Genomic DNA, 25,992 nt, shown 5'->3' on the forward strand with positions numbered 1-25,992 from the left:
TGTTGTGAGTATAAAATGGAGGAGGGGAAAATGATGTTGTCCCCCTGTCAGAGAGAAAAGCAAAGTATAAACATTTAAATAAGATCATGCATTGGCTGCACACTTGCTCCTTTCAGGGGAGAGTCATATGTGTAACGCAGATCCTTTCCCCAAACTGTCTGTACTCTGGCTATAACATACCAGAAGGTTAAAGAAAATCCTAATTACACTATTGATAGGTTTTGCTATCCTTTGAAAGAAATACAAATGCTTTTATACAAATAGAAAAAATGGTAGCCTGCAGTTTGCTGAGTTTGCTAGTATAAGGCAGGAAAAGCTTCTGTTCTTGTTCCGTAGAAAAGAGAGATAGTTGCAACATTTTCAGACAAAATCCAGGATTGAAATATAAATATTTTATTTTGACTAAGGCACAAATAGAAACATTTACCAAAGTAATTAAAAGTGTATTTTTTCAATAGTAAGAAATTATTAAAATGTTTATACTTTAATTCCTTTGTATATGGTATGAAACATTAACTTACAAAATATTGGCAGTAAAAAAAAATCAGAATTAAACATTTCAAAAACCAGTCCTGTGTTATTGAAACCATCAAAAACAAAGATCCCCAAGGGATTCCAGCTCAGAATCAGAGCTTAGATCTCTGATCCCTCCTTGAGCAGGTTCGGGGAACATGCTGGAAGCAATCCTGTCAACTGAAAACAAATGTAAGTGTTCTGCTGAATGTTTTCTTGTGGATGGTACCCAGAGACATAGAAAAGATTTCCTGAGAAAGCTAGACATCATCCTTCTCACATATAAGGAAAATTAGTGCAAAATTGGGACTGGTAGTACCAGGTGCCCAAAAATGTAGTGTAGATATTTTAAAGTCTACAACTGCAATGTAATAATGCCCATTATCAATGTGATTTTTCAACTCTAAAAGCATAAAAAAGTTTTATAATTAGGCATTCCCCTAAATAAGCATTTCCAGATAAATGTCACAGCACTGCCTTCTACTCCTGAAACCGTCAAAATCTCACACTAACTTCTCCTCTAGTCTTATTTGATGATATATAATTGTTTAGATAAAGAACTACAACAAAGTGCATAATTCTCAAGTACACAGAGATACTGGGACATTTACACAGCTACACTGAAGGGGACAGTAGTCCATACAAACCATAAAGTTTTATGTAAAAATGAGCAACTGTATACCACTGCAATTAAAACAAGCCTACTAAGTAAAACCTTTCCTTTAAAAATAAACTGATATGCATACTAAATGTAAATAAAAATGAATACATTTATTCTCTATTTGACTTAATTTTACATAAACTTTACATTCCCTTTAAAAACTAAAGGGTCTTGTGGTTCCTTAAATAATAACAAATGTACTGTTACATAAAGCTTTCATAACTCAGAGACCGCTTCATCACATATTCTGATTCATGAAAGTTTATGAAACCAAAACTTTGTTAGTATCACAATACTCTCTGTTACTTTAGCTCTAGCAAGTTAACTTGACTACTGTTTTAGAATATATTCATCATTTAACTTTGTTTGAAAAGCTTTAAGGAAACAGAATTTGAACTTTTGATTCCATAAGAGCTGAAGCTGCAGTTTCGATAAATGTTTCCTTTAAAATATTTTTGTATTTGAGCAATTTCCCTAATTTTTGATGAACTAGTAAATTTATTTTCCAATGATCTGAAAAAGAACCACAGCCACCATATACATTCCAAAAAAGCACTTTAAAAAAGACAGGAAGCTGATCATAGGTTGACTAATAGAATTGAGATTGTTTTGGTGAATGTCTTGATCCTTCCAACAGAATCATAAAGGAAAAAATATAATAAAATGTTCTTTTAAAAGGATTTGACACATTACCTTTAATGTTTCTCAAGGCAATATAGTCATGTAGCAGAAAAAAAAGAATTTTGCTTGTACTTCCATAAAGTTCCATATTAATAGGTATTACACTCTACCAGAAGTATAGACCTCTAGGTGGGCCTGTAAAGTCTGATGTGATTTTTCAGAAATTCCATGATAGATTAAGAGAATCTACACCTTTCAGTTACTGGTCAGGCTATGGAGTGTAGTACTTTCTGAAGGTTCTGTTTTCATTTCCTGTCAACAAATTTCACATTAATGGAATCTGCTGGAGTCAATAATCCATGGGTTTTGGCATGAACAGATTTGGTTTTGGAAGAAATTTTTATTTCAAAATTTTGAAGCAGCTGATGGGGAAAAAACAATATCATTAGAATAAGTACATATCTATAGGGAGATAAGCAATGATAATATTCTTAATTGCTAGCATCTTTCCTAGTATCATCTTTCTTGTAAATTCCCATCGGGATAGGGGGATGGAACGGATTTCTGGCTAGATTATACTGATTAGTGCGCCATTGTACATTTGATGTTTTAAATATTGTTTGGTTTAAGTTATGAATTGTGTTTTAACTTGCTGTAAGCCGTCCTGAGCCTGGCCTCGGCATGGTATAAATCCAATAATAAATAAATAAATTCCAAATTTTTGCTTGATGAGATCTGAGTCTTCATTTTTGTTTCTCGCTTAAGTTCTTTTCCTCAGTGAAATCTGACAAGATGAGATTGGGGAGATGACAAGAATGGCTTCTCTGAATGTTCTGGGTGTTGTTTTTTGTGGCTATCTGATGGCCTAATCCCATTGGGGGTTGAGTGAACAGGCTGATGGAATCGTTGTGGGTCACACCATCACATTTGCCCTCTCTGCCAGCAGAAGGAGCACTCTTGCCGCTGGAGAGGGCCAAGATGCCTGCATTGGAGCCCCACAACTCTGCAGCAGTGAAACCTGAAAGTGTGTGCTGCCACAGAATTATGCTGCCATCTAAGTGGAATGAGGGGGGTGGCTGGGGTATTCCCAGGGGTGGGCTTCCACCCAGGCTTTCAAGCTGGGAGCACCACAGCCAGGGCCTCAGACTTTCACTAACCAAAAAAGTGACGTAGCTCCATTCAGCCCTATAGAGGGCTTTCCAAATGGCCAGGGGTTTTTTTTTGTCAACTGCATCTCCACACCTCTGGAGGTGGCGTGGCAGCAGAGCCACCCCTGGCTGCCGCAGCCTCTGGATTGGGATGTTAGAGTCTTTCACGCCCTTACCTCACAAGAATGTATTCCTTAGTATATTATAACCTTGTCCCTGGCACCTAAATCACCCTGTAAAATGATGACTTTTCCGTGGCATTTCCTCTGGGAAATTAATTATGCAAGTGTTGGGTGATATGATTCTAGTGGTCATTATTCCTTCCCTTTGTGCCCTTGTTAAAAGGAAATATGTTTACAGCAGTGGAGCTGAACCCCCATAATCTCCCGATTTCCTAGGAGAGTTGTAATGACAGGACTCCTATTAAGCATAATACAGAAGGTTGCTGTGTTTCCTTCATCCCTTCCCTAATTATGTAAGTAAATGGGAGCAATAGTACTGCTAGATATGTGTGTTAATGACAGTATGAATTGGTTGGCTGCCATATATGGCTGGCCTGAGAGCATCAGCAGCATGCTGCTCCGTGATTGGTTAATGTGTATACCATTGCTAATGTGGGTTGTAGTTGTTATGCTCTCAGCCCCTTGGAGTTAGATCTTTCTTTGAGTTTCTTTTTTCTGCTGAGAGACTATAGGATACTAACTAGTTACATTAGCACTGCAATGGTGTTAGAAATGGTTGTTGTGCCTGTCACTTACTGCCACTACATTTACAGACTTTACCTCTGCAGAAACAGTATTAATTTCAAACTTTTAAAAAATATGAGTAATCTAACAGGACTTTTGAACTTACAAAATAGAAGTCCAATAAGAGCATGAACAATAAGTTCTAGTAGCTATACCCAGCTTACCTGTATTAATGCCAGGTGAATTTCCAGTTCAGCAATTCGCTTTCCTATACAGCTCCGAATACCATAACCAAAGGGGATAGAACCAAAATTATCTACCCTGTCCATATTGCTTTTCCTTAGCCAGCGCTCAGGTTGGAACTCATGTGCCGATGGAAAATTCTCTTCCTGATATGATGTAGCATAATGACAGAGTGCCAGCTGGGTCTGATGAAACAAATACATTACAGAACATTCCACCAAACCCCAACATGCATGTTAATCAACTAATTATAATTTTCAGAATTCCAAAATATATAGGAAATATATTGTCATGCTATTACATATAATTTTTTTAGGGAATCCAAAAGGATATACAGTTATTGCTAGAATTTAAAAAGCATTAAACAAGCAAAGAAAAATGTAATTATTAAAAGGGATACTCTTTCAAATTAAACAGTCCTTGCACTAAATCAAGAAACACTGTACTGTACCAAGGTTTATACATATATATGAGTGTTTGTGTGTGCGTGTGCATGTATATGGATACACATACACACACCATTTCAAATGACCAGGATTAACCCAGACTGATATTTCACAGAATAATATTTTTCCTAGTCACAGCTGATTCATACACCAAAAGAAAACCTTCAACTTTATCTTTTCCTACTATTTTCATGAAGTCATTGTACAGCTTACCCCTTTAGGTATCAAGTATCCTCCAACAATCAAATCTTTCTGGGTTACTCTGCCATTTCCTGGTAATACTGGAAATAACCTACAAATTATAGTCAATGAGATATTCAGTTCCTCTAATATTACTTTTCTGTAAAATTCCTTTAAGGCATTAACAAGCATGAAAAAGGGGTAATCCAATAAACACTGGACTTTCAAAAAGTTTTAAAATCTTTAGCCAAAGTCTCCTTGATAAGACCATACCCAATAAAGGCAAATAAGCAACATAAGCAAAGCATAGCAACTAGCAAGATCTCTCACCTCACCCACAATCTGTGTCCCGACTGGTGCCATTTAACTTGTTCATTAATTATCATGTAAGAAATGAAAGAAGAGGCAGCAAGTAACATCCCAAAAATTCTTAGCTTCACAGTTATACTGAAGGAAGAACTTTGGCCCCTTCCACACATGCAGAATACTGCACTTCCAATCCACTTTCACAATTGTTTACAAGTGGATTTTGCTATTCTGCACAGTAAAATCCAGCTGCAAAGTGCACCGAAAATGGATTGAAAGTGCATTGTTCTGCATGTGCGGAAAGGGCCTATCACTAGTCATTCTAAATTTTTATAAAAACAAAATTGCATCCATGTGTGACTTGTGGCACATGTCTGATGGCAATGAACTCTGAAAAAACAGCCTGTACTCTGAGATATTCTTTCCTGCCTACATTTTCTAGACAACAGGGGAAGGGGGATTCACTAACTTGTTAGAGGTTAATATGAACAGAGCTGATGTCCATCAGAGATTTGTTTTTCTTCTTTTGTTTTTGGCCTCCAAGTAACAGATGAGTTATAGCAACCCTGTAAGGTTTTCAAGGCCAACATGATCTGCCTCTGTATCATGGGCCTGGTGTTTCTTGATAGTCTCCCATACAAATACTGACCATGGTCTACCCTGTTCAGTTTTTGAGATGTGATGAGATCAGGCAAACCTGGCCTATCCAGGTCAGGGCTGTGAGAATAATAGGTTGAGTTTATTAGGGCTCTTGTAGCCCCATCCAGAGGGGTCTGGCGGGGGAGGCACTGCTCTGGCACATCCCACCCCCTTCAAAGGACTTTCCCATGGTGCAGGAGATCAAACAAGTAAAAAAAAACACCAAAAATTCCTCGTAAGGGAGAACAGAGATGCACTATGAAAATCGTGGTATATCTCTACTGGCAGCTCTGCCAGTACATGAGGCCCAATAGGGCAATGGAGGCCAACTAAGGTTTGACCCACACCTCAACCATGCCACTGTTTTGTGCCAGGAGGCCTGTCATGCCAGGTGCTGTAGAACCACGTGGCACCTAGTAAGTACCCTTTCCGCTGGCTCATTTGCCTCTTGCTCCAGTTCGGTGGGCACCCACACTGGCGCTGGGCTGTGCCAGCTGCAGAGGGGGATTCACCCCTTCCCCTTTGGATTGGGCTGTTGGTCTCAGGAAGTTACAGGAACTGAAGGCTGATAATTTGTAGATCACTAGTCCATCACAGGATGGTTATTTTAATTAGGCAACTTGTAACTCAAAACTGAATCTCTAGAAAAGGAAATAACTCATCTGTACACTAGTATGACTGACTTAAACTCATCTAGTTGTTTCTATGAACTAGCTGTTAGGGAAGAAGAGGAAGGTTGTACTGCTTCTGGGGAAACAAAGAGAGATCCACTTCTAGACTGTATAAACATATAAGAGAATGAGACAGAGGGACAGAGAGAGAGAGAGAGAGAGAGAGAGAGAGAATTTCCAAATTAATTCAACCAGGCTTATTCTCAAAAATATGCTTAGGAATGGAGACTTGACTCTCATAAAATAGTTTCACATGTCTAACCACTCCAAGCTATGTTTTAAAAATTCCAGAATAGAAGAGAAAGCTGAGCAAAAGAAAAAGAAAAAAACCATGATAGCTTCATTTTAGCCTGAACATTGTATAAGAAAAATGAAATGTTTAATTGTCAACTTTGGTTTTTTTATCCACATACCTTAAGGTTTCTTTGAGAAGGGCTCTAATCATTGGCAAGTTAGGGATATCATCGGCATCAGGAATTTTATCTTTATCCAACTTACTGATTATCTCTTTATACGCAGAATTCTGTATTTCTGGGTACTTTGCTAATAGATATATTGCCCAGGATAAAGTGAAGGAAGTCTAAGATGGTATAGGGGGAGGAGAGAAAAAGACAAAATTATTGGAGGAAGTATCCATAATAACATTTTAGAAGTAACATGTCTCATTTTCATCCAGTGTTTCATTAAACACCTGAACAAAATAATAATAATCAGCAATTTTTTCCAAATCTACAATAAAAATACCTGGATTACAAGTCAAGCTACCTCAATTTATTTATCAGCAAACTTACATTAGAACAAGATATGTTACACATACAATCTTGGACATGTATTAATTCCCTTAATTTAATCTGATTTCTAGCAAGACTTACAAAGCTGTAACCAAGTGCTGAATGAAAAGAGAACGTGACCTCTACAAGACCACCTACTAAGTTTATAGTAGAAGCCAGATTTGGTCAAGAAACTTCCAAATGTATAGTTTATCTTCTGATAAAGCATACGTGATCTAAATTCTCAGCCATTCTTTTATTACTCTTCCAATTTAAATATGAAAATATTTTACCCTTTTAAAAATGTTTCTTCTACCAGCAGTATGCATGGCACTTCACTGAGCACAGGACCCTGACCAGAACAGTTTATAGTTATAATATTTGGGTGAAGGAAGACAGTGAATGCAGAAGAGGGAGTGACAAATAGCAGAAGATTTTGCATTCTTTCCAGCTATATGTCTTACACATCAGAGATCAGGACTCACAGGAACAAAAAAGGTTGAAAAGAGGTTGAAAAGAAGTGAGTGATGTTGTCTCTGGCCTTAAAGATATTCTGGGAGATAATTCCTGGCATAAAGAGTAGCAGTGGAGAAAGGGTGAAGTAGTTTGATATAATTGGAGGAGCAAAGATACAACTGATATAACTGGAGGAGGAAAGGTGGCAAAAAATGTTTCAAAAAATAAAATATAGTCCACCCTCCAAAGGAGCCATTTTCTCTGTAAATCTGATCTCTTTCATCTGGACATCAATCATAATTCCAGGAGCACTCCAGGCTCCACCTGGAGGCTGGCAATCCTATTTGTGATTAATCCTTAGATTGCTAGCAGATTCTGTTTCATTGATCCATGTCAGCTGGACAAGCAGGAGTGCATTATGGCATTGCCTCTTCAAAATGTGAGCAACGACTATCTGTGCTGATCTTGGACAGGACTTTGACTGCTGAGTACCACCTGTGTATGAGTGTGTACGAAAGGCTTGCAAAAATAGCTTTCATTATCCTACCTCGCCTACATAATAATAACTGTTACTGAAAGTGAACAAAACTTCAGTTTTATCATACTACTTTCAATGAATTTACATTTTCCTTCTGTGGGCAGTGGAATTACTTTCATTTTCAAGTTTTCATTTACTACTACAACTACGAAGTCAGTGGATTAAAAATGTTACTGGAATACGGCATACTAAAATTGACTGTAGCATTTTAATTTTCGCTTTCTACCTATACTCCTCACAAAACAGTAAAAACACAAGAGGACACAAGAGTTCTTCATTTAAAATACGCTTAGCTTATTCTGCATTATTGTTTTCCTAAGAAACTTAATTCTGGAACTTTCTTATAGAGGTTGGCAGCTTTGACTGACTACATAAAAAGGTACTGGGGCATAAACAGCATCTCCTCTCAGGTTCCCAGCTCTTTCACATCCTCTTCAAAATTGGCCGTGTGCTAAAATATCCAAAGCACTTGGAATCCTATTAACAACTGCGCTATTCTGTTCAGAATCTTTAATCACCTTTCATCACCTTTTAACATTTTAAATCATAGCACTTTGGAAGTCAAGCTTTACATATATTATTTCAAATACCTATGCAAGGAAAAGAGATTATGAATAATTATTATTAATTCATTGTTGCCAGTGAAAACAGGCAGACATAAATGAAACAAAAGCTCTGTTGGCACGAGACACTAACAACTTGCTTGGAAAGAAATCTGCTTCAGATCTAAACGTGGGGAATTGCTGGAAAATAAAAAGAACAAGCATATTTGTTTTAAGAAAATTAAAAGCTTATGCAAATCATTGGGGGGGAGGGGGTTTCCGGATCTAAGAAAAAACATCTTAATTTTTTCTAAGACCTGCCAAGTTTCTTTTGTTTTCTCTAGACATGCTATCAAGGGATATTACACTGAACAATCAGCTAAGAAATAGTTTTTCATGGAACAAAATTGTTTATGGTTAGATAATCTAACCACTTAGTAGATGTTTTCCTGGAAAGACTTTCAGAATTCATATATTCAATGTACTGATTGCAATCAGGCAAGATTGGCAGCCCCGTCTAAATAGGAGGTGGCAGGCCATGATGCCTAGGTGGCAGCGCCGCACCATGGTGGCACCCTGCCATTCCAATAGAGGCTTCCTGGTGGCATGGGGAGACTCGCAAAGCGCAAAAATCTCTTTGCTGCCAAGAAGCCTCAATGGGACACAATGGACCTACACCCGCCAAAGGGTGACTTAGGTCTGAACTGTGATCTGGCCGCGTAACGCCAGAAGGCCAGAAGAGAGCCAATTATGGTTGACTCCTCCCAGGCCATGCTCCTGGCTCTGGCAGTGGCAGGGGCCCTGGGATGCTGGTGGAGTATCCAACACCAAGGTCCAACACTAGAGGGAGGCTGCCACATGCTGACAGGATCACCCCTCTACTGAGGTAAGTGCCCTGAGGAGGACAAATCTGCAGGTGCAGCAGCATGCTGCACCCAGGAGCAAATTTAGCCCCCTCCCTTTGGTTGGGGCTCTAAGTGATTTCTCAGTAACCTTGCCTGATTGCAATCAAATACCCCATTATACCTCAGTTGCTGAATCTCTGGAAATCAAGTCGTTTGATGTTTGGGTTCCTTAGAAAAATGTTAAGTTTTGGTCAGCAAAAATGGACTGAGTTGCTAATCCCCAAATTTGCCTTGACTATGATATTTTCCACAAGGAGATGGGCTTGTATAGTTGTCCCATTTATTTATGTAATTTGAACATTTCAATGTTGCCTCTTCAGAGTCCTTCTTGGGGTGGCTTACAATTTAAAAAAACAGTATAAAAACGAACCAGTTTAAAAAGCCATTAAAAATAAGTCTTTTTTTAAAAAAAAAGTCTTTGCAGTTGTGGCTATTTATACAGCTCAACTGCAATGGAGCTTCTACATGGTAGGTGTCCCTGTTGGCTCCCTATCCAGTAGGCGTCAGAACCACCACCTCCTATGTCATGATGGCTTTTTCAGTTGTCTTTTTAAAATCAGTAATTATATCATTATAGCATAAACTATGAAACAGGTTGTCTGCATTCACAGTTTCCATTTTAAAAAAGAAGTATGTCTCTAGCTACTTCCATTGTGGAGACATGCCTTTCCTTTTATATATCCTCTTATATCTCCACAACAAAAGAGGCAACTTTTTAAAACAGTTTACCTTTTAAAAAATGGAATCCAGGAATTCAGAGAACCTGATATACAGATTGTAATAACAATATTCAATTGCCAGTTTAAAAAAAAACCTAAGGCTCCTTCCGCACACGCAAAATAATGCGTTTTCAAACCACTTTCACAACTGTTTGCAAGTGGATTTCGCCATTCCGCACAGCTTCAAAGAGCACTGAAAACAGTTTGAAAGTGCATTATTCTGCATGTGCGGAATGAGCCTAAAACTTTCTTCCCCCTAGAGTTCTGATCTACTAGAGGTCTGTGTATTCAAGGGTGAAGGCATGTGGATGGATTCCTCCCCAACAGTGCCAGCACTTCTTCTTCAGTTCAGGGCTGGTTCCTGGTGTATTGCATCATATAGTCTTAGGGCCAAATTAGATGTGACAGCGTCCATGGGTCCAATCTGTGGATGCCACCATCATTTTCAAGCCAAATTAGGTAATTTTAAAATGCTGCAAATGGGTGGGCCTACCGCACAGTGCAATGAGGTGGTTGCTATTCATATATTTTCAAGTGCTGAAAGAGTAATTGGAAAGTGGCATTTTTAAATTATCCCATTAGGCAAAATGATGGAGGCAGCCACAGATTGGACCCAGGAATTCTGTCATATCTAGTTTGAATCAAAGATCATTAAGAGAATACTTTTTTTAATAGTTAAGCATAAATCTTAACATCATACTAGGACAGTGGTGGAGAATCTTTGGCACTCAAGATGTTATGGACTACAATTCCCATCAGCCCCTGTCAGCATGGCCTATTGGCCATGCTGGCAGGGGCTGATGGGAATTGTAGTCCATAACATCTGGAGTGCCAAAGGTTCACCACCATGGTACTAGGAGGTAACCGAAAGGGAATTACTATGGTAGCTATCCAATACTTTAAGAGTAAGATCGCAGCATTCTTCACTGAGGAATGAATGCAAGAATTTGAAGCCTGAAAACTCTATAGTGTAGTCTTGACACAGACTTCAGTCCTTGAACACAAACTTTCCTCCTTGGTGATTTTGCCCATCCAGGCTGACAGTTTCATTGAATTTTTTTCCTGCAGCCTGGGAGTCAGATTTTAGAACTGATCATACTTTTCATGGACAAGCTAAATCTTCCTGCCAAGTCTGTTCTGGTGAATCATGGATAACTATGATTGGATAACCGAAGGTTTAAGGTTCTAGGAGGGGAATCTGCATTTGATCCATCTTAGCTCTTGACTGCTGGTCAAATAGTGAGATTTCAGCCCAAGCGTTCTTTTGTTTCCAAGACTATTTATCAGTCTAAATCAGTTTCCCACTGCTCCCACCAGGATAAACTGGGGATAGGGTTACCAAACAAAGGTTTCATGCAATGGTATTTAGCTTTGTGCTATGAAAAGCTTATATGCCCATTTCCACACATTAAACACACGTTGAAATAGGCAGAACATTTTCCTCAGGCATGCTGGCTACCTTACGCAAGCATTTTAATTGCCCCTCATCTCACAAACTAGCACGTGCTATTTCAAGGCATATTTCATCCTTCCATCACAGTTGCTGCAACTACTGCTAGTGAACTTACTGTATCAACCCCTGCCAAAAGCATTTCAGTCACATTGGCATAGATTTCTTCCACCGTGAGCTCTTTACTCTTAAGCAGAGTTGTGAGAAGTCCACCGTCAACCTCTTTTCCTTGGTCTAAAAAAGACTTTATGTCTTTTAATTTATTGTCAACATGTATCTGACCTTTGTCAATGAAAAACAGAAAAAAGAAATTTTTGTAATTCATTGTTGTAATGTCATTTCTGGTATCATTTGTAATTTTGGTTCATACAACAAGCTCTGTTAGGTATAGAGATAAATAATTATTCACCCTAGCATGCTAAAACTCTTCAAAGTGTGATAGCCTCAGTGAAAATACATATTAGCAGGGTACCTTTTGTCAAGCAATTTTATCTCCTCGGCAAAGCAAATCAACTGCATTTCTTGCAGCCAGAGTAGAAAACAAGCTATGAGACTATAAAAGCTTCTAAAAAGTAACTTTGTTTCAGCAGTCACAGCTGTTATTTTTTTAGGTGATACAGCAGAGAGATTGAGATTGGCTCCATTCAGATATTCTTCTAAAACACAGCTGGAAAGATTGGTAATGTACTCAATGTTCTTTCCTCCTCTCTTATTGTATGGCCAGTCCTTCCTCTGTTTCCAAGGTTCCTCTACTTACAGGTCTGTTCCGCACAGCCTAAATAAGACATCCTGGGGACACTAAAAAAGCCATCATGGGAAGGCACTCTGCACAGCTTTCTTCCCAAGACGTCCTCAAGATGCCTTATTTTAGTTCAAGGCGTTATTTTTGGAGAACACTTCAAAGTGTACTTTTCCCCCCTAAGACACCTGCAAGACACTTTTCCCCCCTAAGCTGCCTGGCTGCGCAGAATGCAGAGCTCAGGAGGCATCTTATTTTTCCTGCCTGACCATTTTGCTCTGCTCTCTGGTCAGTTTCACCCTCAGCTTTTGCCCACCATTTTGTGTGTAGCTGAAGAGATTCTCCTTGCCGCCATTTGCTAAAGGTTGTCCTAGGACATTTGCTCTGTAGGATCCAATCCTGGACAGTGGAATACACTGCCTCGAAGGATGGTGGAGTCTCCTTCTTTGGAGGCATTTAAACAGAGGCTGGATGGCCATCTGTCAAGAGTGCTTTGATTGTGTGTTCCTTCATGGAAGGGCCTTGTGGTCTTTTCCACCTCTATGATTCTATGAACACAACATGTTTATTGACATATTATACAACATGGGCCTAGAGGCAACCATTCACTAAAAGACTCTGGGAAAAGGATACCTTCTGCTTATAAAACAGTTAGCTGCTTAGCAAAGATGGCATCATCCGAATATGTGGCAATGAAAAACTTATGGTAAATTCACTTCTGGCTACAGAACAATATCCTATTCCAAACACCCAAGTCTTGTTTGCTGAGTTGGCTGGTAGACTTCCACCTTCCATGTAGCAGCTGGAGATCTCCCAGAATTACAACTGCTCTCCAGATTACAGAGTTCCCTGGAGAAAATGACTGCTTTGGAAGGTAGTCTCTATTATGCCCAACTAAGGTCCCTCTCCTCTCCAAACTCCACTTTCCCAGGATCCATCTCCAAAATCTCCAGGATTTTCCCAACTCTACTAGTGTTCAATAGTTTTGTAATATGGATCTTTTACAGGCCTAGCAATAGGTAAGCATTCTTCCCAGATGCCCTGAGGAGGCAGATAGCCTCCCCTCCAAACATAAATTTTAAATTAGCCACATAAGCCTTTTGTATTCTTTTTCCATATGAGGTTTAAGTCAGATTTTTCAAATGCCCTTTCATGATTGTCAGCAACCCAACTTCACTTTTCTTGAGCAGAGCCATAGAATTTCAGAGCAATCAGAACAATATATATATTTAAACTTACTGAATTTAAAGAGACCATCCCAGGATCTACAGAATTCTCTCCAAGGTTTTGGAATGATTGGACGAAGCCATTTAGGAATAGCTCCTACATACATGGTAGTTTTAAAACTGCTGAACATCAACTCCAAAGCTTCAATATATTCCACTGTGTTTTGGGGGATGTGATTTTCTAGGCACCCCAAGCGACATTCATACAGGATAGTTGCCACTCCTGCACAAAGAAAACCGCATAAAACCTCAGTTTTTATTCCGTTTCCAAAGTAATTTAAGGAGCAATTCGCATAGTATAGCTGAATCTTATTGTAGCATTTTACCTTTTCGAGACCGTTTATTTGTAACACCTGTAAAGGCATCTCTGTGTAATATTCTGAAGTGAGATATGTTATGCTGCCTCCTTGCCCGCCTTAATATTTTCTGCTTATTTTCCCTTATCACTAAAGATTCTTGCCTTAGAATTCTTAATGGGACTCAAAGAACTGGATGGTTTAGTTATATTTGGTTAAAGGGCAGACTGGGAAGCACATGGAGTGGCTCTGAGGTAAAAGGATATCCTTTAGAACAGTAGTTTTTTTAAAAAAAATAATAGAGATTATTTAGAAGTATAGTGTAACAGTTTCAGTTAAATTCATAAGCTTAATGGTTCCAGACAAGTACAGTTCCTTAAATTTATTTAGTCACAAGGGTGTATTTTCTCACTTACCACTTAAGTTAATAACTGCCAAAAAGGACACTGATTTCTCTTATAATACCTCATTCTTCATCCACTCAGTTTTCTTCCTACACCCACTCTCCCCCCCCAACCTTGACAAATCTTCCCCAAAGGTACAGCTACCATCCAATCGCAACATGCTCCATCCTGCCCCTCTTCTTTCTTACTCTAGGGCAGGGGTAGGGAACCTGCGACTCGAGAGCCGCATGCGGCTCTTCTGCCCTTGCACTGCGGCTCCACAAGCCGAGCCGCTGGCCCCATCCTTGCCCGCCCTGCAGGCAGCAGGGCGGGCACACCAACTGCCCAAGGCCAGCTGGGCCGTGCTGCAGGCTTCCCCTCTCGCCTGCCCCGTTGGAGCGGGGCGGGCACTTTCCGCTGGCCCCATCCTTGCCCGCCCTGCATGCAGCAGGGCGGATGCATCCAAGCACTTCTCAGAATGAGCGGAGTAAAAGGTAAAAAACCCCAATATATACAGTGTTATGTTTATTTTAAATGTCAAAAATTATTTGCGGCTCCAAGTGTTTTCTTTTCCCATGGAAAACGGGTCCAAATGGCTCTTTGAGTGTTAAAGGTTCCCTACCCCTGCTCTAGGGCAATGGTGGCAAACCTATGGCACGGGTGCCAGAGTCGGCACTCAGAGCCCTCTCTGTGGGCATATGCGCACAGAGTCCGTCATGTGGGGGGGAAGCACTATTAAACCCCACTGATTTTCATGGGAAGAACTAAAGCATGATCCTTTACCTGAGAGTAAGCTCAGTTGCTGGCAATGGGGCTTGCTTCTGAGTAAACCCTCCTAGGGTCGTGATCCACCCATTTGAAGAGTTGCACGGTTGCTTCAAAGCAAAGCCATTGACTACCACCAAGCTTACTCCCAAGTAATGCGCGCCTCGGAGCCAACTGTTTTTTCTAAACTAAAACCTCAGTATTCAGGTAAAAATGCCATGTTGGCACTTTGCAATAAATAAGTGGGTTTTGGGTTGCAATTTGGGCACTCGGTCTCGAAAAGGTTCGCCATCACTGCTCTAGGGACCTGCATTTTAAATCTCAGCAACATAATATAAAATCCCACATTAAAACACAGAAGAAAAAAAACACTAAATATTTACATGTCAAAATACTACATCTATGCACATGTTATGAAGCTCCAGATTTCGTTCAGTACTAGATTTCGTTCAGTACTCAGTGATAAGAAGAATTGACTCAATAACTGGAATTTGCAGTTATTACAACTCATGGAGTCTCACACATAATTTTCAGTGACATACTTTAAAAAATTCATCTAGAAACAAAATTAATTAATTAATGAGAAATATTTGAGAAATAATCTGACACTTTAACTGTAAAAAAGGAGCTATTTATGAGAAATGTTAGAAAATTCTATCTATTAATAAGCAAAAGTTGGCCAAATTGGAGCATACAGAAATCCGATGACTGGAACTGCGAATAGACAAGACAGAACTTTCTGCCAACATGAAACACCCCAAGATTGCAGAAAATTCTAAAATCTAAAAAATACTTGGGTTTTTTTTAAAAAAAACCTCCTGGAATGATAACAGAAGTACCTTTAAGCAATTGATTCTATCAGTAGCCACTGCTAGTCAACACCATGTTCCAGGTTTTCGGTTTTATCAGTAAAGGGGGGGGGCAGGGCCCTTTCCAAAGCTGTTGTAGCCTTTGAGGGAGGGCTCGTTGGGACTAGGGAAAACTAGGGTTATGAACTCTCCAGGTTCGGAAATTCCTGGAAATTTTGTGATGTAGTGTAAAGTGGGCAGGGTTTGGAGAGGGGAGAGGCCTCAGTCAGCTATAATGCTGTGGAGTGTGGAATCTGCCCTGCAAAGTAGCTGTTTTCTCCAGAGGGACAGATCTGTGTCATCTGAAGTTCAGTTGTAATTCTTGGAGATCTGCAGATTCCACCTGGAGGTTAGCAACCCTAAGTCTGGAAGTAATCTAGGTGACTTCATTCCCCCCAACTTCCATGACTCAATTAAGTCTACCTGACTGCTACTGTTCAACAGCAGTCGCCCTATGAAAGCCAGTGGGGTATAATGGTTAGAGCTTCAGAGCCAGGTCTGGGAGATCCAGGTTCAAATACCAACCTTGGGTTGTTGCATGGATAAAAAGGAGAAGAGAATAATGTAAGCTGTGTTGGTCCTACTGTGGAGAAAGATGGTATATAAATGAAGTTAACAGATCAAAATATAGCTGAAGATTGGTGGCAGATAAAAGGTAGGTTGGTAAATGGCTGAGAAGGAAATAATGAGGCAGGGAAAGGGGAGAGAATATGGGGGTTGCCAGCAGGGAGGGAAAATAAAAATAGGATGGGGAGGAGATATAGGAAAAAGTGAGATGCAGCCAGATTTCCTTGAGCAATTCCTGCTATGCAACTGGACCTTGCCTAGTGGCCAGCACCACACAACTGGGCTACAGTTTTCCTTGGTAGAAGCTGCTGGGGGAAAGCTGAAGGCAAAAGGGCAGATGGCAGTATGTTGGTTGTTGCGTGAGAAAGAAATGGCGTTGCCAGGTCCAAGTGAGGAAATGCCTTGGGATTTGGGGGGTAGAACCTGGAGAGTGTGGGAATTGAGTAGGAGAGGGATCTCAGAAGGGTATAGTGCCATGGACTCCATGCTGCAAAGCAGCCATTTTTTCCCAGGAAACCAGACTTTAAAAAATGGTGCCTGCTGATCTCTAAGTTGAATAGAGATCAAGACAAGAGATCAAGGCAGGACGTTTGCGAGAAGCAGGAAAAAGCTAGCAGAGCGCAGTCTGATTGATTTCAATTGTTATTACATTGAGAGTCTTGATCTCTATTCTACTTAGCAGCCTTGAAGTTTCTTCACGAGGTCAGCACTTATCTAGATTCCGACTAGCCTTGCTTTATTGCTTATTTTGCATATTCAATTGTACGGTTGTGCATACGTTGACATCGTTACTTACAAATAAAATATTTTCACTCAAGTGGGAAGTGTCTGTTTTTGAAACAGTTGTTTTAGCCTGGTTGGTACATATTATCTCTTGTTTACTCTGGGACTTATCTCAGACACTACACCCTCCTCCCCACAGCTGTGCCCCGCCTGAACTTCCCACCAGGGAGTTGGGGTGGGGTGCAGTTGATGGCCAATGAGCAGGGCTCACCCCAACCTCCATCTGCACATGGAGATCTCCCCTTTTCCTACCTCATTATTTCCTTCTCAGCCATTCTCCATCTGCACATGGAGATCAGCAGCAGAGTCAGCTGGCTCACTCCACCCTGATCCCGATCTGGAAGTTGGGAACAGCAAAGGACTATTTGAGCCTGCTCAGGCCAGGCTTGGATCAAGCCATACTCCAGACTCCACTTGGATGTTGGCAATGCTAGAAGGTGGGAAGGAAACTGGAAAAGGGGAGGGGCTATGGGAGCTTTCAGGAAAGGGAACGAAGAAATAGTGGGGGAGGGGGGAAATGAGTCCTTGCAGGTTTCCATTTGTAACACCTAATCTAATCAGTTATAGCGACTGATAGAATGAAAACATGTGTCAAGACTCTGGCATTTTAAAAGTGTGTATAAATGTAAATGTTACATTGTTATACAATCCTCACACCTACACCCACTAAATATTGCTTATTACAGCAATGTACCTTTTATACATAGGAACTATCTCAACCTTTTCTGTTGACTTGAGTATGGCAAAACCAGTTAGAGCAGATAATAATAAGACAATCACCACCTCACCTTCCATTGAATACTTGAAAAAAAGGCTGTTAATATTTGTCACCGTTTCCCCATCTTCTTCTTGATTTTTGAGAATGTGGATTCTCTTAATTAAATCTGTAATGACTTCATTAAGTCCTCCAGAGAATATAGCAACATCTTTGGGTTTTACCATTTTTTGCCTTAGCACGCGTCTCATTTTTAGCCACTGTTCTCCCTCTCTGGAAGAAATAACAATTAAAAATTATCTTGATTATTCTTGCTAGCAATACAGAGTTAAACAGGAATGCCAATAAGTAAAAGAGAATTTCTCATTAGAAGGCAGTGCACTGAAAATGTTGCTGGAGAACAAATGTTTATGTGCAATAGTTTGTTGTTCTTACAATTTTTTATAGATTTCAACAAGAAGCAAAAACTACAGTGTATATTTGCTATCAATATATCTATTTCCAAAACCTGCCATAAAGGATATGATAGATAGCTCCACAAAATGGAGGTAGAGACAGACTAAGAGGATTTTTCTCAAAACCTGAAAGAAAAGTGGCAGAAAAATCTGAATTTTAAAACAAAAAATACACCAGGGATTAACATTCCCCAGAATAATAGAAACAATGTCTGTAACTTTAAGGTTGATTCTGCACTTGCATTATCGACTAAGTTCGAGCTGCGTTCAACCTAAGTGCTCCGCACAACCACTGGGATCGACGTGGTTTTGTACCAGCTTCACCCCGTGTAACAGTCAAATTTCCGACTCCAGTTGGGAACTACTACTTTTTCAGGGAACCATGCTCAAACTCAGCTCGATTCCAGTAAAGTGCGGAATCTCTGGTGCCAGGAGTCCCCCATTCAGCCAATTGCAGCTGAGTGTTTCGGGCATGCGTACAGCTGGCCAATAAAAAAACGCCACCTTTGTCCCTCCATTCATGTGGCAGTTTTTTTTATAATGTGTGTGGGCATAGACGGAACATGGCCGTAGAACAGTAGCCAATCAAAATGGAGCGGCGAAGAGGCACAGGATGATTCCGCCCTCCAAGCTGGGATCAAGCTGGTTGCAGTGGGGAACAACAATGGCTTCGACCTAGGTTAGTACCCTTCTCAGGGAACCGGGTTGAACCTATTTTACTCGTGTGCGGAATCGCCCTAAGTAACACTGAACTTTCAGTGGCCACCGTGGAGGTTGCCAAGCAACCAAACACAATTGCTGAGTCTTCTAAGCCTTTGTTTCTGTTGTTTGGAGGTAAAAGCAAGCCTAGAAAAAGACATATCTCCTGTCATGGCTGTTAATGGAAGAGGACTTGCTGGGGACACACCTGGCAGCGACCACCACTGGTCCAGGTGTGGAGAGCAGCAATGGTGGGGGTGAGTGAAGTGCCAATCGTAGGGGTAGGTGGGGAGATCAGTGAAGGTGAGTGGAGTGGAGTGCCAGCAGTGGGGGGTAGATGGGGAGAGCAGCAAGGATGGAGAGTAGAGAGCGAGAGCAGCAAGGTGGGGTGAAGTGCCAAGGCTAGATGGTAGGTGGGGAAGGTAGCAAGGGTGGTGTGGATTGATGGGGAAAGGTGTGGCTAAAAGAGATGGGGGAAGGTTGTCGGATAAGAAGGCTATTAGAAAGGAGGAAATGGGCATAGGTTGAGAGATAAGAGGAGGAGGAGGAAGAATGTGAAGAATTTTAAAAGAAGGGGGAAGAAGAAAGGATTCAAAGTGAGAAGAAGGTATGAATCCACTCCACAAGTTTCTTGTGGGTCTCCACTTGATATCCATAAAACTGCAACACTTTCATCTGTCCATCTGGAATTTGGCATGGAGTAATAGGTACAAAACTAAAAAAACCCCATCCAAACTGAATTTACTGTGAGAAATCTTCCTTACTGAATCTGCCAGAAATTAAGACAAATGTAAGTAAAATAACAAATATAATGAAAATGAACAAGGTTTGTGAAGCGAAAATGAATATAAAAGCAAATCAAAACCCTGCATATCCCTAACTGAAAAGTGAGGTAGATTTCAGTCTAACATAGAGCCCTAACCATAACTGAGCCCCATGATTAACAAATGTAGACGGAAAGTCCTCTCTAGAAGTGCAGATAAATATCTTCCTTTTGGCCCATGCTGCATTATTCACATTTTGCTGACCTTTTCTAATTCAAAATCCACCTGTTTCTACACAAAGCCCTCAGCTTCTGCAGTTTTATCCAGTGAGAGCAGAAGAATGGCTGTGACTCATAAAGGGATTGACTTTCTTTTGAATTAGTATATTACATCAAGGATTACTCTGAATGTCCCCCAGGGTCCTTTACTAACATTCACCCTGCAGGTATACAGACAATCATATGGCAAGCATTTAAAGCCTTCACTGAAAACAATGTAAAATGTATCATCAGACTTCTTTGTGCAGGACACAAGGATTTAAGCACTGTTTGGCAATACAATCAAGTCAAAGCTATCATTACTCACGCAGATATAAGTCCTGTCGCTCTTCCTCGTAGATCTCTGTATTCCTGCCAGGATTCCATATTAGCTCTTTGTGGCGCAGATCCTTCTTCCCGGAGAACATGGGCCACCATGTCTCGATCTGCAATGGATACAACTAGTTGGGGACCAAAATGAGACTTGAAAATTTTTCCATATTCTTGAGCATGCTTTTGCTATAAATAAAAACAAAATGAATAAAGTATTCAAGGTCATTGGCAAGAAAAGGATTCTTCTGCAACAGAACATTCAGGAGTGGGCAAACTGTGGCTCTCCAGATGTTCACTGACTACAATTCCCATCAGCCCCTGCCAGCATGGCCAAGTGCAGGGCTGATGGGAATTGTAGTCTGTGAACATCTGGAGAGCCACAGTTTGCAGACCCCTGTTCTAACTGAATGGATTATATGAAGTTAGAAATAGTGAACTACACAGAGCATAACCCAAAAACTGACAGAATGTCCAATTTTGGAGAATATTCTGCATTTTGTGAGTCTCAATTACATCTCACTGTTCAAAATTCATTACAGCTTTTCTTCAGATTTGTCAAACTCTGGCATCACCTTTAATTCCAACTACAACACAGGACACATATTTACGTCCTCCTTTTTCTACCAAATACAAAGACTACTACATCTTTAACAGTTTTATAAAAGAGTGAATGTTGGGAATGTAGCCTGTTGTGTCAGGATAAGAATGGACACCTGCTAAAATACCTTCTTCTGAACAATTACTGCCATCTGTTATCATCATCCGTTACATTTTAAAGGAACTCGTGGCTACATGGGTCCCTTACCTTATTCTCATAACAGTTCTATGAGGTAGGTCCAGGTATTACAAGGTCAGGCATAATGGACTTTTGCTTCTAGACTTTGGGTCTCAGTCACTGTGGCTCAGCAGGAGACCCAAATGCAACCAGCAGCTGGAGTTTTGAAAATTCCATGCATCTCACCTCCATATTTATTCTTCCCTGGCCCCAGTGCATTCTGGGAACTATGGTTCCCACAGTTCCCAGGATATTTTTATTAGTGATGAAGGGTACTAACATTGTCTAAACTGAGTCTAAAATTACCTAACTGTTCATTCATGCATCCAGTTTTTCCATTTGTCAGATTACTGGACCTGCCCTCATTCCATCCCCTCAATAACTAAACATGAGGGCCAAAGCAGATGTAACTTTGGAGTTTGCACTCTGATTTCACAACGTTGGTTTCCACCTGAGGATGTAACAATGAGCAGGGATGGGATTGGTGGATTTAATCCTTTCTCCACATGTCACCTTGAAAATGGAATCAACCTGCCCCATGGGCTCCTCTTTCACTATTGGTATACCTTGGCCTCTTCCGTACATGAAGAATGATGCACTTTCAATCCACTTTCACAATAGTTTGGAAGTGTCACAAGCCTTTATTGGCATAAAATAAACATACAAAATCAGCATACAAAATTTGCCCATTATTGCTCACAATTATAGACACTGGTACTAAAATACTAAATACTAAAATATATACATGGTCCTTCTGTAACTATAGGACATTCCTTCAGCTAAGTTAACTCACTTAAACGTCATCGGATACTGACAGAAGCTAGCAAAATTACTGCTGGCTATATGTGGTCATAATACATAGACATTGGTTGGTATTCATCTAGACTTACGTCTATTATTGTTAGCAGAAATTTTGCTACATTCTCACACACTGTGGGATCCATGTTGTTCAAAAGCATAGGTATCTTAAGAGCATCAGTTAGATTGTTATACAGAAATGGGATAAGTGCAGATTGTGACATTCTGATTTTTGCAAACCTTACACAATGAAAGAGGGTATGATCGAGTGTCTCCACCTGACCCATATTGCATGGACATAGCCTCCTCTGTTTATCAATTTGTTGATATCTGCCATAGAGCAGCATAGAAGGCATTAGATTGAATCTGGCCAGTGTTAAAGCTCTTCTTAATTTAGGGTTGGTGATCCACTGTAAATAATTGGCCATGTGTCCTTGTTCAATTGGAATAAGCAGGGTCGGGGGGGAACACGTTTTCCTCGCAGCTGTTATCATATCCCGATACTCTTGTTCTAATAGCTTAGTTTTCAAGCAGCTATATGCTTCTGATAGGGAAAGAGGGACTAACGACTCTAATGAAAAGCCAAGAGTGTTGATTTTTCCCTCAACTAGTTTCAGCCACCTAGAATTTGCATAGTCGGAAAGCATGAGGTGTAACATAGTTTGGAAGTGGATTTTGCTATTTCACGCAGTAAAATCCAGCTGCAAAGTACATTGAAGGTCTGGGGGGTTGTGTGGTTTCTGGGCTGTTTGACCGTGTTCTAGTTGCATTTTCTCCTGACATTTCGCCTGCTTCTGTGGCTGGCATCTTCAGAGGATCCTCTGAAGATGCCAGCCACAGATGCAGGTGAAACGTCAGGAGAAAATGCTAACTAGAACACGGCCATACAGCCCGGAAACCACACAACACCCCAGAGATTCCAGCCGTGAAAGCCTTTGACTATGCATTGAAGGTCGATTGAAAGTGCATTATTCTGCATGCGCAGAAGGGGCCTTTGCAACCCAGGGATGCAATTTCAACTGGAAAAATAGTGTAACCTTGATATCAGTCTATTAATTTATAATAGACTACTATGTGATACATACCATGGCCCTGATTATCTGACTTCTAGAAAATGTGCTATCAGTGCATGCAGATGAGACAGTTTTTAAAGGTTCTTCCCTCAAGTTAACCATTTGTCATGTATTGATTTTATAGAAATCTTTTCAATTTTTGTTTTATTCTACCTTTCCTCCATGGAGCTCTGAGCAGTTTACATGGTTCCCCCAGTGGTGGGATCCAAAAATTTTAATAACAAGTTCCGATGGTGGTGGGATTCAAACAGTGGCGCCGCCGCACACACGCACCTCCAGTCCCTGTTGGGCAGGGAGGTTGCTTTAGTAACCCCTTCTTGGCACTCAGAAAAAATTAGTAATCACTTCTAGAGAAGTGGTGAGAACTGGTTGGATCCCACCTCAGGGGTCCCCCCATGTTTTGCTTGACATGAACTTTGTGGGGTAAATAAGGCTGGACGCCACACACTGAACCGCACATCAGAGTGGGGTTTGAACATCTCAAACTGGTTCACATTGTAGTGAGCACAAATGTAGGGGTTTAACAATGTGTGTGTTGTATGCTGTCAGGTTGTTTCCAACAATACGACTCTATGAATTAATAGCCTCCAAAACACCCTGTCATTAACAGTTTAGGATTAATCCTCATTAAATATATATGAAGTGGTTATTGAAACATTATTACAGTTACTATACAAACTGGAATTGAAGCCAAATCATTTGGCTTTCAATAGTTTAAAATGACTCTTTGAGCACATTAGTAAGTAAAATCCCATTTTGTTTCCTTCGTTTTTTAATTGCAAAATCAAATTAGTTGTCCTATTTCTTGGTAAATTCTATTTATAGTCAATGCTGATTGCCAGAATCAACTCTTATGCCCTTTAAGTGCCTCTATCTTTGAGAAGATTTATTATTTTAAATACATTGTTGATGACAGCACAATTCTGGGTGGAGAAAATCTAACTCATGCAGAAATGCATTGTTGACTAATCAATGGATCAAAGCTAAAGGGAATAGATAGGCAATTATGACAGAAGAGTACGGCAAAACATTTGTGTGTGTGTGTGTGTGCGTGTGTGCGTGTGCGTGAGAGAGAGAGAGAGAGAGAGAGAGAGGGAGAGAGAGAGAGAGTTTGCCATCAAGTCACAGCTAAGTTATGGCAACCCTATAGGGTTTTCAAGGCAAGAGATGTTCAGAGGTAGTTTGCCACTGCCAGCCACTGAATGAGCTGAGAGCAGGGCTGGAGCAAGGGGGAACTGCGCCCTGGACAATCTTGCACCCTTTGCCCCTGCCATGCCCTTGCCATTCCCCCGCACTGGCACACGCCTGGTGCATCGTGCGCGCCCCCCCCCACTCCCTTGACACTATACCACTGGCTGAGAGAGTTCTAAGAGAACTGTGACTGGCCTAAGGTCACCTTCATGTGGAGGAGTATGGAATCGAACCCAGTTCTCCAGACTAGAGTCTGAGGTTTTTTCATGGGAATTTTTGGCCAGTTCAGAGAAATTTATATAGCTTGTATATTACAGCTGTGTAGTATTGTAGACATTGCTTAGTGGTACTGTATGATGCACCAAAATCCTTTATTTACCATGCTTGACAGACTTATATAATTATTTGCATACATGTATGTAATAAATATAGGGATACATTATTTAATATCATGCATTTAAATTATCAACTACATTGATAGGTTTTTGTTTCGATATTTATATTTTATCTCAATCCCTTGCTGACCACAGCACCACTCCCCATCACTCTCCTCAGCATTAATGGAAAGCAGTGGGAAAAAGGAGTCTTGCAAAGATTATGCTCTCAGTTATGCTAGGATTTGTATTAGCCAGTGGGGAAGAACCACAGGACAGCTAACTGACAGGGCATAAGACTGGAATAACAAGTTGTCATAGTCCCACTGTACATTAGTCAAGCCACACCAGGATTCTGGAGGCCTCACTTCAAAACGGATGTGGACAGAATGGATTGAGTGCCAAAGAGAGCAACAAGGATTGATCAAGGGCCTGGGGATCAAGTTCTATGAGGAAAGGCTAAGGGACTTGAAAATGTTTAGACTGGAAAAGAGGAGGTTGAGGAGGGACATGATTGCTCTCTCTAAGTATTTGAGAGGCTGTCATGAATAATAATAATAATAATAATAATAATAATAATAATAATAAGAAGAAGAAGAAGAAGAAGAAGAAGAAGAAGAAGAAGAAGAAGAAGAAGAAGAAGAGGAAGAGGAGGAGGAGGAGGAGGAGGAGGAGGAGGAGTTTGGATTTATATCCCCCCTTTCTCTCCTGTAGGAGACTCAAAGGGACTTACAATCTCCTTTCCCTTCCCCCCCTCACAACAAACACCCTGTGAGGAGGGTGGGGCTGAAAGAGCTCCAAAAAGCTGTGACTAGCCCAGGGGTCAGCAACCTTTAACACCCAAAGAGCCTTTTGGACCTGTTTTCCACAGAAAAGAAAACACTTGGAGCCGCAAATACTTTTTGATATTTAAAATGAAGATAACACTGTATATATTGTTTTTTGACCTTTACACTTTGATAAACAATTATAGTGTGTTGCTTATGAAATCCATTAAGTACTACAGAGAAAATTATATTTTATTTATGTAAACAACACATTTTGAACTCTTAAAAAATAATAACCCCCTCAAATTCCACTTGGATGTTGAATAAAAATTGGTGCCTTTAATGGGGTTGTCAGCTTTTGGGGGGGCTGAATTTCTCCCCCTTCCCTGAGAAAATGTCTGCCATGGAGGGTGGACTCGACAGCCATATTCCGTACTGAGCATGGCCCCCGCCCTGGTCCCAAAAGCCACAACTTCTGAAAATCTACCCCCAAATGTCCTGGGATTTGCCCGCCGGGAGGTGGCAACCCGCAACAACCATGGCTAAGGATGATTCTAGCCTTCCTCCCTTCCAAGATCTACAAGCTTACCCTCCCCTGGCTTACTCTGAAGTAAACTTTCCAAGATCCTTGTGCAAGGCTTTCCCCATGCACTCCTGCCCTCCTTGTCGATGCAGAAGCAAACAACTCCC

General features: G+C 40.6%; 1 protein-coding gene across 1 annotated transcript in view; it reads right to left on the bottom strand.

Moving 5' to 3' along the window:
- Positions 1-377: 377 nt before the first annotated feature.
- The window catches only part of LOC125427141 (cytochrome P450 27C1), a 33,977-nt gene continuing 8,362 nt past the window's right edge, over positions 378-25,992 (bottom strand). The window contains exons 2-9 of the mRNA XM_048486226.1: positions 20,320-20,510; positions 17,890-18,089; positions 13,473-13,682; positions 11,613-11,776; positions 6,528-6,694; positions 4,532-4,610; positions 3,854-4,057; positions 378-2,217 (exon numbers count right to left, since the gene is read on the bottom strand). Of these exons, the coding sequence (XP_048342183.1) occupies positions 2,101-2,217; positions 3,854-4,057; positions 4,532-4,610; positions 6,528-6,694; positions 11,613-11,776; positions 13,473-13,682; positions 17,890-18,089; positions 20,320-20,510 (1,332 nt within the window). The 3' untranslated portion in view covers positions 378-2,100. The remainder of the gene's footprint in view (positions 2,218-3,853; positions 4,058-4,531; positions 4,611-6,527; positions 6,695-11,612; positions 11,777-13,472; positions 13,683-17,889; positions 18,090-20,319; positions 20,511-25,992) is intronic.

The sequence above is a fragment of the Sphaerodactylus townsendi genome, linkage group LG02, assembly GCF_021028975.2.
Source record: "Sphaerodactylus townsendi isolate TG3544 linkage group LG02, MPM_Stown_v2.3, whole genome shotgun sequence".
Taxonomy (NCBI): Eukaryota; Metazoa; Chordata; class Lepidosauria; order Squamata; family Sphaerodactylidae; genus Sphaerodactylus; species Sphaerodactylus townsendi.